This window comes from Canis lupus, chromosome 7 (assembly GCF_011100685.1).
Source record: "Canis lupus familiaris isolate Mischka breed German Shepherd chromosome 7, alternate assembly UU_Cfam_GSD_1.0, whole genome shotgun sequence".
Classification (NCBI taxonomy): Eukaryota; Metazoa; Chordata; class Mammalia; order Carnivora; family Canidae; genus Canis; species Canis lupus.
The window spans coordinates 16,652,827-16,665,407 of NC_049228.1; the positions used below are offsets into that span (position 1 = coordinate 16,652,827).

At 42.2% G+C, this 12,581-nt stretch overlaps 1 protein-coding gene across 10 annotated transcripts in view; it reads right to left on the bottom strand.

The window, feature by feature from the left end:
* NMNAT2 (nicotinamide nucleotide adenylyltransferase 2) overlaps positions 1-12,581 on the bottom strand; it is a 195,118-nt gene that overhangs the window by 147,275 nt on the left and 35,262 nt on the right. For all 10 annotated transcript variants that reach the window (XM_038542265.1, XM_038542274.1, XM_038542273.1 and 7 more), the window contains one exon: positions 9,256-9,401. In XM_038542265.1, the coding sequence (XP_038398193.1) occupies positions 9,256-9,340 (85 nt within the window). In that variant the 5' untranslated portion in view covers positions 9,341-9,401. Of the gene's footprint in view, positions 1-9,255; positions 9,402-12,581 lie in introns of those variants that run through there.

The window sequence follows — 12,581 nt, forward strand, 5'->3', positions numbered from 1 at the left end:
GGGTAAATTAGACATGGAATATGTGGCAGAGAGAACATTCAGCACAAAGACTCTAAGGTTGAAGCAGGAGGTCAGTAAGGTTAGCTAAGAATGGGTGGAAAGAGCCATGTAGAGGTAGGGGGGTGAGAGGCAAGGTTGCAAATCATGGAGACCTTGTACGTCATTTTAAAGACATTGACCTTGAATGAGATAGCCATTGGAGAATTTTGAGCAAAGGAGCAACATGATCTGACTTAGATCTGGCTTACATTTAGAAAGGACTGCTTTGGCTATTTTTGTTGAGGACTGAGTATTGGGGCTAAGGGTAGAAGCAGGGAGATCAGTTAAGAAGCTATTGAAATAATGCAGATGAAAGATACTAGTGGCTTATATCAGAGTTGTAGATGTGGAAAAGAGGTTGGTCCTACTTGTATTTTGAAGATAGAGAAATCCAAAATCATTTGCTGACATAGACGGGTTGTGCAAAGAGAGAAGGATCAAGAAAGTTCAAGGTTTATGACCTAAGCAATTGGAACAGGAGCAAAACCATATGCATTTAGCCTTAGCTAGGAGCTATACTTCACTCACCCTCTTCCTACTGTTTGGTAAATATTAAATGAGGTCTACATGTAGCAGCATGGTTATCCATGTGGAGGTAACCGGATACAGAATAAAGTAGGAAAAAAGAGTGCTATTTAAGCTGCCACCACTTCCATGGGTTAGCCTCTAAGTCTTGCTTTTTCTACCTCTTCCTTTTACCCCCATATCCCCAGAATTACAACAATTTTCCTGAATGGCTCACTTGTCCAGAACTAAAGAGAATTGTGCAATAAATGTAACAGAAAACAGTTTAATGGTAGTAGAGTTTACAGAAGCCTAAAGAAGGTAGTGCCACTATTAAAATGATAAAGTGGAAGATGATGATGCTGGCAGTGGTTAGAATATTTGCCTTTGCTGCAGAGTTCATAGGTCATGGATATATTATACAGTATAAGAGGTGGAGGGAGGGACGCCTGGGTGGCTCAGCAGTTGAGGTCTGCCTTTGGCTCAGGGTGTGATGCCGGGATCTGGGATGGAGTTTTGCATTGGGCTCCTTGCGGGGAGCCAGCTTCCCCCTCTGCCTATGTCTCTGCCTCTCTCTGTGTGTCTCTCATAAATAAATAAAATCTTAAAAAAAAAAAAAAAAAGAGGTGGAGGGAAGATAGCAACGTCAGTGGGATGGCCTTGGTCAAACCATGTAACTTTTTTTGGGGGGGCTAAAATATTTCTGAGGCTATCTGCCAAACTGTATCCAAAAAAAGCAAATTTGTTCCTTGCAATTGAATGCTTATAACGGAAAACCTCTGGCAATGGAAAACTTCCTTCCTTGTAAAGGAATGCTGCATTTACATATGTTGAGATATGGAATGTTTCCATAAATAAAGTTATGTAATTCTCTATCAAATAAATTCCTATATTCCAGTTCTTAGTCTTTTACATTGAATCCTTAGGAATTATTTTAAATGCCTTAACAAAATTCTGCGTATTGAATATTGTTTTTAAAAAGGTGGTATTAAAAAATTTAAAAATTAAAGGTGGTGTTGAAAAATATTTAATGCATTTCTTTGTATCCTTAGGATCTTTTTGAGCAATTCAGGATGATTTGAAAACTTTAAAAAAATGAACAAGAGGGGCGCCTAGGCGGCTTGGTCAGTTAAGTATCTGCCTTCAGCTTAGGTCATGATCTCAGTCCTGGGATCAAGCCCCATGTTGTAAGGCTCCCTGCTGAGCAGGGAGTCTGCTTCCCTGTCTCCCTCTGCCCCTCCCCCCCATTTGTGCTTTCCTTCTCTCTCTATCTCAAATAAATAAATAAAAAATGAAGAAGAACTTTACTAGAGATGTGTATTTTATAGTGTCATTAAATATTGATTAAACAATCACTACATTCAGAACATTGTATCTGTGGTGATATTGTAAAATTTACACTTGAATCTTTTTTAAAGAAACACTTTTTATTTTTAAGATTTTACTTTATTTAAGTAATCCCTATACCCAATGTAGGGTTTAAACGTACAACCTCAAGATTAAGAGTCACATGCTCTGCTAACTGAGCAGCCAGGTACCTTTTAAAGTAACATTTTTAAAAGCGGGCTTTTATTCTCTTTTCCAGTCATCCATATACTACTTTCAACAACTATTGCCTATCAATAGAAAAACAACAGAAAATAAAGATAATCCATCCAATTTTGCATGTTCCTCTCATGTCTGAAGATATCTCTGAAACAGAGAGGTCCAAGTTTGAACTAAAAACTATGTTTTTTAGTTTGCCTCCATACTTCTAGGCTGTTCATTTGACTTGGTCTAACATTGGAAATGCGTTTGGAAATGTTTCTCTCGATGGGTGCACGGGTGGCTCAGTCAGTTAGGCACCTGCCTTCAACTCAGGTCGTGGTCCTGGAGTTCTGGGATGGAGTCCCCCATCAGGCTCCCTGCTCAGCAGAGTCTGCTTCTCCCTCTACCCTCACCCCATTTGTGCTTGCTCTTTCTCTCTCTCACTCTCTCTGTGTCTCTTAAATAAATAAAATCTTTTAAAAACAAAAAGAGACTCATATTTTAAAGGATGTTCCTACTAAGTAATAATTTAAACTTTTTCCTAAAAGGCATATGAACCTCTAATTCTGATAATTCTAGCATATCTTCTTTTTTTTCTAGCATATCTTCTAATAAAAGCCTTAGACATGTAAAATAAAATCAAGTAAAACAGAAAGAGAAGAAAAACTAAAAATGAATATTTCTTCACTTCAAAATTATTAGAATATCAAGCCTCTTGGTTTTATCTTATTCCTTGGTTTGGGATGCATTCTAGATGGGATATTTGCCTCTCATAGCTAGCTTGTTCCACATGAAGCTCAGGTAATCAATTCACCAGGAGAAAGTAAACCAAACATCTGTTTATGTGAACAAAAATGTCCAAATTTTCTTTTCCAGGCATTATTCTCACGTCATGAGCAGATATAGCTCCTGCCAATGAAACTATCATGATTGATCTATAAGCTTTCATTAGTGGACTTGTAATTTATCAATGAGTTAGAATGCCCAAATCCAGCTGAAATTATTACAGCCATCACCACAGTGGCAGGCAAGTTCTAGAATGAACTATACCAACTATTCCCAATTTCACAATCTTAGTATTAAAAAAAGAGTCAATTTTAGGACCTTGATTTCCTCCAAGTTCATACTTTTTAAAAAAGCAGCACACTCATTTTTATCTTTTTACATCCATAATATTAATGAATTTCAGTATCTTTCTCATATGAGGAACTTTGAATAATCCAACTAGAACCTACTGGGAGCTTTTATTAGAAGATTCAGATGCCCTAGCTACAAAGACACTTTGAATTTAAGTATTTCCTTTTTTTTTTTTTTTTTTTTTTGTATCAGTGCTTGGTTAGAATACATATTTCCAAAATTTTAGAGTAAGTATGAATCTTCACCATTTTCCCCACCAACGCTAAATCTGCTTCTCTTCCAATGTTCTTTATTCACCTACCTTAGACAGAAACCTGAGAGTTACCCTGATCTACTTTGCCCCCACTGACCTATCAAGTCATCAAATAAACATCCCTTTTACCTCTCAAAATATTTTCAAATATACTCACTCTCCATTCCAGATACCACCAACCTGGGTGAGGTGACCATCTTCTCTTACTTGAGCTCTGTATTGCTGAAATAGGTGCCTAGCTGGTCACTACATTTTTATTCTTGCCTTTCACCAATCTATATTCAAAATTTGATTAAATCATAACTTCAGAGATATTACAATGACATTCCTTTACTTTAAAAATCTTGCAGGCAGCCTGGGTAGCTCAGCGGTTTAGCGCCGCCTTCGGCCCAGGGCCTGATCCTGGAGACCCGGGATCGAGTCCCACGTCGGGCTCCCTGCGAGGAGCCTGCTTCTCCCTCTGCCTGTGTCTCTGCCTCTCTCTGTGTATGTCTCTCATGAATTAATAAATAAAATCTTTAAAAAAAAATTAAAAAAAAAAAAATAAAAATCTTGCAATGTTTTTTCATTGTCATTGGGATAAAATTTAAATTCCTTAACATGACTTAGAAGCCTTCATAATCGATCAGACTTCCATCTCCCTTTCCAGTATTATCTCTCACTCCCCTTCTCCTTGAACCGTCCTTTGTTCTAATATGTCATGGCTCTCTATCTCACTACCCCAGCCCTTTACCTGGAACAAGATTCTATAGAATCATTTATTTTTTTATTTACTCAACAACTATGATGGAGGAAAGACTTGCTATTTGCATCCATTATTATATTATACTATTATGGAAGGCCTACTCCATGCTAGGTACTAGGAAAGAAATCAATAATGAAGCCAGGCATGGTTTCTGTTCTCCTAGAGCTTAAGGTCTAGCATGGAAAATAGTCATTAAGCATATAATGAGATGAGAGTTATGACATGGAAAGTATAAGGTGATGTGGGATTAAATGTCAGGGTAACCATACTAATTTAGAAGTCAGTGGAGGTTCCCTGAGGAAGTACCATTGAAGCTAGAATCTGAAGGATAAGTAGGTGTTAGTTGTGGTAACAGAAGAGTGGGGAGGAAGGAGGAAGTGGGAGACTGGTGGAAAAAATGTCCCAGCAACACAATTATATGGAAAATATATGGGTAATAAGAAAAGAAATAGCCTTTCCTTGTTATAGGATAAGATATTGGGAACAGATACCTTGTTGAATATATTTTGTTAGTGGCCCGTGTTACCAAGGACAAAAATTCACAAGGTTCTCATTACCCTTTGTTAATAACTAAAGTTAGGTAACTCCTCCTTTCATAGGTATTGTTGCGATTAAAGGAATACTGAGGCATCCTGGGTGAGAGACAGAGAAAGTCTAGATATCAGAAAACTAGTGTTATTTTCACTTTTGCTTATGACCTTGACCAAATGACTTATACCTATACCTCTGTTTTGTCATTTGTAAAAGGGAAACGATAATATTATCCAACCCAATTTAACTTGCAGGGTAGGATCACATAAGATAATGCTGCCAAAAGTATAAAGTACTTTGTGCTTAATACTATTTTTTTACAGGCATTTCAAGCATATTAAATAGTTTCTTGACATTTCTCTATATCAGTAGCAACTGAAATCCATTTTTCTTATGATTTCTAGTTGTAGCAATAGGGGCTGCATTTCCAACTCCACAATAAGTAAAAAGCCCTCTTCATTACCCCTGAAGAGGGACAGAACTGGATCCTGTCTTTTTTTTTTTTTTTTTCCAAAGGACCCACTTGCTCAAAGTAAAAATATTTTGAAGTAGAAAAACTGAAAAATCCAGTTATTTTGCAATCATCAAAAACCAGAATAAGTTTCAGCTGTAATCAAGTTCTTCAATTCTTTATTTTTTACGACAAAACTTATCTTATCAGTCCTTTCTTACTTGTCTATTTAAACTTACTATCTAATTTCCCAGGGGTGAATTTACTGACAAACAGTAATATAAATGCAAAGAAAGTTAGACTGAAATATAATCTCTACCTACTTAATAACTAAATCTTAGGTATTAAAAAAAAACTTCAGATGTCATGTTAGTCTCTTAATTAATAAGGCAGACCCATCAAATAATACACTGTTAGTTTATGAGTTTATTTTGCCAAAAATTTACTCATCCTTGAGTAGTTATAGTTAAGTATTTAAGTGTCAAATATCTCCATCACAAATATTAAATTTTTCTGTATGTTTCTATAGCCACAATTAGGAATAATATCAAAAGCTCATTCTAAAATATTTTACAGGAGTGCCTGAGTGGCTCAGTCCATTAAGCGTCTGCCTTCAGCTCAGGTCATGATCCTGGGGTCCTGGGATCAAGCCAGGTATCAGCATCAGGCTCCCTGCTCAGTGGGGAACCTGCTGCTCCCTCACCCTCTGCCCCTACTGTTGCTCTCTTTCTCTCTGTCAAGAAAATAGATAAAATCTTTAAAAAAAAATTTACAAATATTGAGAACTGTACAAATACACTTCTCAGAGACAAAGAGTGGGTTTTTAGTTTTGAATGGCACATCTCTTTTTGTTTATAGTCCTTTTTTTTTCCTTTGGTAAGCAATTGGGTTTCAAATATAGGAACTCTATTAAAGATGTCTAATTTCAAAGTCCTGTTCGGATCTTTAAAAAAAATTCGAGGGCAGCCCTGATGGCTCAGCGGTTTAGCACCGCCTTCAGCCTGGGGTGTGATCCTGGAGACCTGGGATTGAGTCCCACATCAGGCTTCCTGCATGGAGCCTGCTTCTTCCTCTGCCTGTGTCTCTGCCTCTCTCTCTCTTTCTCTCTCTCTCTCTGTCTGTCTGTCATGAATAAATAAATAAAATCTTTTTAAAAATCCAATTACAAGTTTCAGGAACCTTAAAGAAAGTTTGATAACTTTATTATCTTATTTCTGTACGGTTGTGGAGAAGATTATAAAAGCCATTTAAAAAGAGAAAATAGTTCATGGCTAACTGATTTCATTTCAGATGGAAAAAAAGCTCTTAAAGTGCATATTTAGGAATCTCATTTAGTTGATGACCAGTTTAATTCTAATCTCTGTTAGTATATGTTTGAAGGAAATAGAGTTCATGGAATCATGCAGTCAGATCAGTGAGCACTTGCTCCTGCATTTGGTGTAGGGCAAAGGCCTTTGCAAGCAGAATCAAGAATGTAGGCTTCAAGTCTCAACTCTGCCACCCACTCTTCATGTCACCTAAGCCTCTTTAGAAAGTCACTTCACCTCTGAACATCAGTTTCTTATTTGTAAAATGGAGATAACAATGCCTTTCTGGTAAGCTTGTTACTAAGAATGAGTGAGATGTGAAGGCTTGGTAAACTAGAAACTACAGAAGTAAATCACAAAACTTATCATGAGCTCAAAGATTCCCATAAGAAATTCCACAAAGAATAGTTTAATATGCATTTTGTGTTCTTGTTCTTGTTTCCTTTTCATATGTATATGTGCTAAATCCTTCACTGGGTTATAAGCTCCTTAAAACCACAGAGAGCAAACCATATCCTCTTCCCACGTGTCTCTCTGGATTACACACAACTAATGGACACTCACAGGCTTTGTTGATAGATATTCTTTCTTATTCCTCAGTTCCACTATCAAGCAAAGAGTCACTACTGTCAGAAAGCCTACTTTCACCCAATTCTATGTCTAAACCTGCGTGCTGTAATCCATGTCTATTTCCACACATTCCCTCCCCTAAACTCATGGAGAATTGGCAGATCAGTATTGACTTAACAAAAGCCTTTCTCGCTGTTAGCAAACTCTTCTCAGCCGCAAGATAGAATCCTCAGTTCTTGATTTAAATCTACCCCTCTTCCAATCCAAAGCTATAGAACTGACTACTTTAGACCCAGGGAAAAAAAAAAAAGGAGAACCTGATGGCTCACTAAAGATTTCTAGAGCCAATGAGTTCCAGAGGAATGCCCAATCCTGCCTGGGCAATGGAAAAGAATAAATTACAGTGATGTGAAATGGCTAGAGGAAACATGGACAGAGAAGAAAAGCAGGATTCGGGTAAAGGCACCAGCAAAAGCAGAGTGTTCCGAGGGTACCGATATTCCCTTAGATGAATGATGAGATGCTCTGGTATACTCCAGTGCTTAAGTAAAAGTCTTTATTTAATAGGTAAGTTAGCATTAGCTCCTAACAAGACACTTTTAAAAGCTGAAGGGATGGTGAGGTTGGGATGGCTAGTTCTCAGTCTCCCTCCTTGGATCCTACAATGCCCCTATCTGATCTGGCCTCGGCTCAAAGTAGCTCTATATTCTTTTCATGAGGTTTTTAATAAGCGGGCCCAGTTCAACGCACCTCTTGGGTTTAAGAGAAGAGTAGTTTTAGCCAAAGCCACCTCGCTCGGTCTTTACCGGTATGATGTTTCTTTCATTCAACAGCCCTTGGAGGGCTCACACAATCCTCCGGCTGGAGGTAAACACGTGTGTCCAGAGCCAGCCCCGGCGCGCCCTGCGCTTCAGCACCACCGCCTCTGGATAGCGCCTCGCCGGCCCGCAGGCTGGCGCAGGCGAGGCCTCCCCCGGTCTCTCATCCACCTCCAGCCCGCTCCCCCCGCCCCCCCTTCTTGTTTCCTTCAATGACAGAAAAAAGAGCACCCCCAACTTCCAACCTCTACTCTCTGCCTGCTTCTGAAGTGGCCTCGGCGTCGGTCCTCAGGGTCTGCCCGCGCTCGCCCCCGCGCCGCTGGGTCCGACCGGAGCAGCAGAGAAGCCGCGTCCACCGGCGGCCCGAGACCTCCGACAAGCATCCGTCGCGTTTCCCGGGCCCCCCGCGGGATCCCAAGGCAGCAGCCGGGAACCGCCGCTCGCCCCGTTTCTCTCCACGCCCCAAAGCCTCCAGGAAACAAACGCGCGACGATGCACGCTACCCCCGCCCCGACTCGCGCGCGCACGCACACGCACACACAAACACACACGCACTCACACTCACACTCGCACACACACTCGCACGCCGCAAGCCTTTCCGGGTGCCATCGCCGCCCTGGGCAGAGAGCCCCAGCCAACTCGGGCCCGGATCCGTCAACACCGGCTGGAAAAGGGCTGCCCGCAGCGGCCGCCCCGCCCCTCCCCTCCCGGGCAGCGGGTCCCGGCGGCCGAGCCCAGGCTGGCCACCCCCCACCTCCTCCCCTCGGCCGTCCGCCTCGCGCGACCGACACACGGTCCACAACCCTCAAAAACATTCGCCCCTGGGCCGCTCCGAACCCTTGACCAAACCCCGAATTAATCCCCTCGAAGCTCCAGCCCTGCCAATGCTGTGTTCCGTGCGTGAGTGTGTTTGTGTCTCCAAGGCATATACATCATTTAACTCCTTCGTGCTTTCCCACCCATCCTAAACAAACAGCACGTTATCTCCCTCCCCGTCTTTCCTTCTCCGCGACCCGACCTCCAACCCCACCCCGATCCTCACCAGCCAAGTGTCCAAACTACGGTACCACCGCACCCCAGGTCTGGAACCTCGACCTCCCGCCCGGCCCGAACCCACAGTCGCCTCCGGCCCCTCCCCTCCCCCACCCGGGGGCCCCCAGTGAGCCGGGTCTGGCCGGAGCGGGGGACGCCTGGGAAGCGCAGCCTGCGCCCCTCCCCGGAGCCGGGCATAGCGGGGCTGACCTCCCACCCGAGGCATCAGCCGGCGCGTCCCTCCAGAGGGGCACACGCCTTACTGTTCAGGCGCCCTGGAAAACACAGGTGCCGGGGAAGGAGAGGCGGAAGCAGCTCCGGGGGCGGGCGGGAGGACTCACCGAACATCTGAATGTGCCCTTTGGTGATGGGGTTGAAGCTGCCGCAGGCAAGCAGGATAACGTGGGTCTTGGTGGTCTCAGTCATCGTGCGGGTGGGTCCCTCGCGCTGGTTCAGGGGTCGCCTCTTTTTTTGTGTCTCGCTATGTCTGCAGAGGGAGAAAGGAAGGCGAGGCTCCGGCGGTGGATGCTGTGGACTCCAAGGAGCCGCTCCAGACGCAAACCGCGTCACTCCCCGCCTCCCCTTAACGCTTGCAGCTCCGGCAAAAGCCGAGGCTGCTTTTGTATTGCTCGGCTCCGTCCTCCTCTTTTCTCTCTAGCCTTTTTCACGTCTCTCGTCCTGGTCTCCCTCTCCTCCCGTTCCTCGCCCCCACCCGCCTCACTCCATCACGCTCTTCCTTAGTGTTTGTGTGCAGGGCAAGACACAGGATCCCAGCCCAGAGCCAGGAATCCTCACAGCATGCTGTGAGCCCTTTCTTTCTCTTACCTCCTTCTGACTTTTCCTCCCACATTCTTCTGGCCACATCTACTTTCTCTAACATTTCCAACTCCAAAAGTGTTTGATCTTACGAATTTTTTTTTTCTTCCTCAAAATTTTAAGTGAGAAATGACAATCGTTCATGTCAGGAATGCTAATTTCTTTCTTTTTCCCCTTATCTGATGATTTTGGACTGTTGAACTGAGTCCAGATCTTCACCTAGCGGTTGCCAAGAAATAGGGGGAATCTGAATCCTTCCCCTGGAATAATGAACCTTTTGTGGGTCGAAGCGATGCCGAGAACAGATATGGGGCAGAGTTACTGAAGCTGTATTAGGAAACTACTGTGATCTTATGTAAGCTCCCAAAGTTGAGACAAAGATTTACCCATTCAACAAGTGTTTCTTGAATGCTCACTATGTGTGAGGCCCTGTGTATAAACCCTGCCTATAAAGCAAACTCACCCTCTTGATGGAGTTTACATTCTAATGGAGAGAGATAGGTGATAAGGGAGGAAAATATTAGATGGTAATTGTGCAGTGCACAATAAGGATGCCCTTCACTCTCTGATAGAACTAAAGGTGAATGGGGGAGATGAGCCACTTTAAATCCAGTAGTCAGGGAAGGCCTCTCCAGAGAACTGAAATTCAGATTGCAACCTAAATGGCAAGGAACTGCTAGTACACATATTTTGGGACAAGGAAGGGTTGATTGTGCTCATAGTTGTGAAAGAAGGCCAGCGTGACTAGAGTGCATGAAGGGGAAAGCGCTAGGAGACAAGATTAGACTGTCCTTCAGGACTGAATGAAGTAGGGCTTGGAGGCTAGGATAGGGACAGGATGTTTTTCTAAGTGGAATAACTCAAAGAGGACTAACAAAAGGAAACCACTGAAGCTTTAAGTAGGGGAGTGATGAGTAATTTACATTTTTATAAGATTACTCTGGCTGGTAGGCAAAAAGTGAGAGGGCGAGGCAAACGTTCAGGAAATTCTGCTAGTAACCTAGGGTAAGGGGAGTTGTCCTTGGGCTAGGATTTGTAAAGGTGAAGTTGATGAAAAGCAGATGGTCTCAGGATTTGTTTGGTAGATAGAATTTCTGGTCTTTCACATGGGTTGGGGGTGAAGGATGAGGTGAAGAGAGATCTAAGAACTTGTCTAGAAATTTGGCTTACGCAAAGAAGTGGGCTGAAATTGAGAAAATGGGGAAAGAAAGTTTGAGGGATAACCAAGTGTTGTGATATCTATTAATTCTTGTTTTTTAATGGCCTTTTGAAAAGTTGAGGTATAATTGACACGTAAGTTGTCTTAGTTTTAGGTGTACATAAGAATCCGAAATTAGAGATCCACAGGTACAAATATTTACCTTTCCTAGGCTTTGAGATTCTTGAATAAATTGCTACCCTATATTAGTGGGTTGTTGTTTCTTATTCAAGATCACGTAAATATTTGCCAAATTTTGCTAATATTTGCAGTAAATATTTACTAAGTTATGCTGAATAGCAAATCAGCCCTAATATGCACAAAATTTCTAGTTCAGATACAAAGTCCTATGAATTGATGTATATTTATAATGGGGTTTGTATCTTCCCTGGCATGTGATGCAGGTTAGTGGGGTAGAAAGTGCAAGAGATACTGAAGGGAGGCTGACTTGGGTATGGAACTCTGACACTAGCTGGGCAATTAGCATAATTATAGTTAAGCAATAAATATTTTATGGAGTGTCTGCCATGTGCAAGGCACTTGCTTTAGGGACTGTGAATAAAACAAAGTCCCTACTTTACTAGAGTTTACATGCTAGGGGGGAAAATAGACCATAAAAAAATGAATAAACATAATGACAATAGACACCACAATGAAAAATAAAGCAGGGTAAGAAGAAAAGGAAAGGGAAATAAATCCTCCTTTACACAAGGTGGCTAGGGATACCATCTTTGTTAAGATGGTATTTGAGCAGGAGACCTGAAGCAAGTGAAGGAATATGTCGTTTGACTATATGTGCAGAACAGCAAGTGAAAAGAGTCTGATGAGCAAGAGTGTTAGGGAATGTTCAAGAAGCACACATACATGTATTGCTGGAGAAATGAAAGAAAGTGAAAAGTGGTCGAAGACAGACTAGAAAAGTAGGACAGACACATAGGGCCTTGTAGGCTCTAGCTAGGGCTTTGGCTTTTTCAGAGAGACATAGGAAATCACTGGAGGGTTTTGAGTGGATAAGTGACATGAGTTGACTAACACTTGAAAAGCATTGGTTTGGCAGGAGATATGAATTCTGGAGTCATCAGTATAGTTTTATATTTAAAACCATAGGATTAAATGAGGTCATCTAGGGAGTAACAGATGTATAAAGAAGAAAAGAGTCCCTCACATTCAGCCGTGGGGCACACCAAATTAATAATAGTGGCTAACATTCATTGAGTACCACTAGAAGCCCAGGCACTATAAGCTGTTTACAGATGTGAATTCATTTAACATTCACAACTCTAATTGTGAGTTTATATAATTCTAATAAGTTCATGCAATTTATCCCAATTTAGAGAGGGATAAAGGAGCATGGAAAAATGACAGAATTGGTCCAAGTTCAGAAAACTAGTATGTATGGAGCCAGATTCAAACTCTAATAGTTTTTTTTTTCTTTTTTTTTTTTTATTTATTTATGATAGTCACAGAGAGAGAGAGAGAGAGAGAGAGAGAGAGAGAGGCAGAGACACAGGCAGAGGGAGAAGCAGGCTCCATGCACCGGGAGCCTGACGTGGGATTCGATCTTGGGTCTCCAGGATCGCGCCCTGGGCCAAAGGCAGGCGCCAAACCACTGCGCCACCCAGGGATCCCACAAACTCTAATAGTTTTTGATCA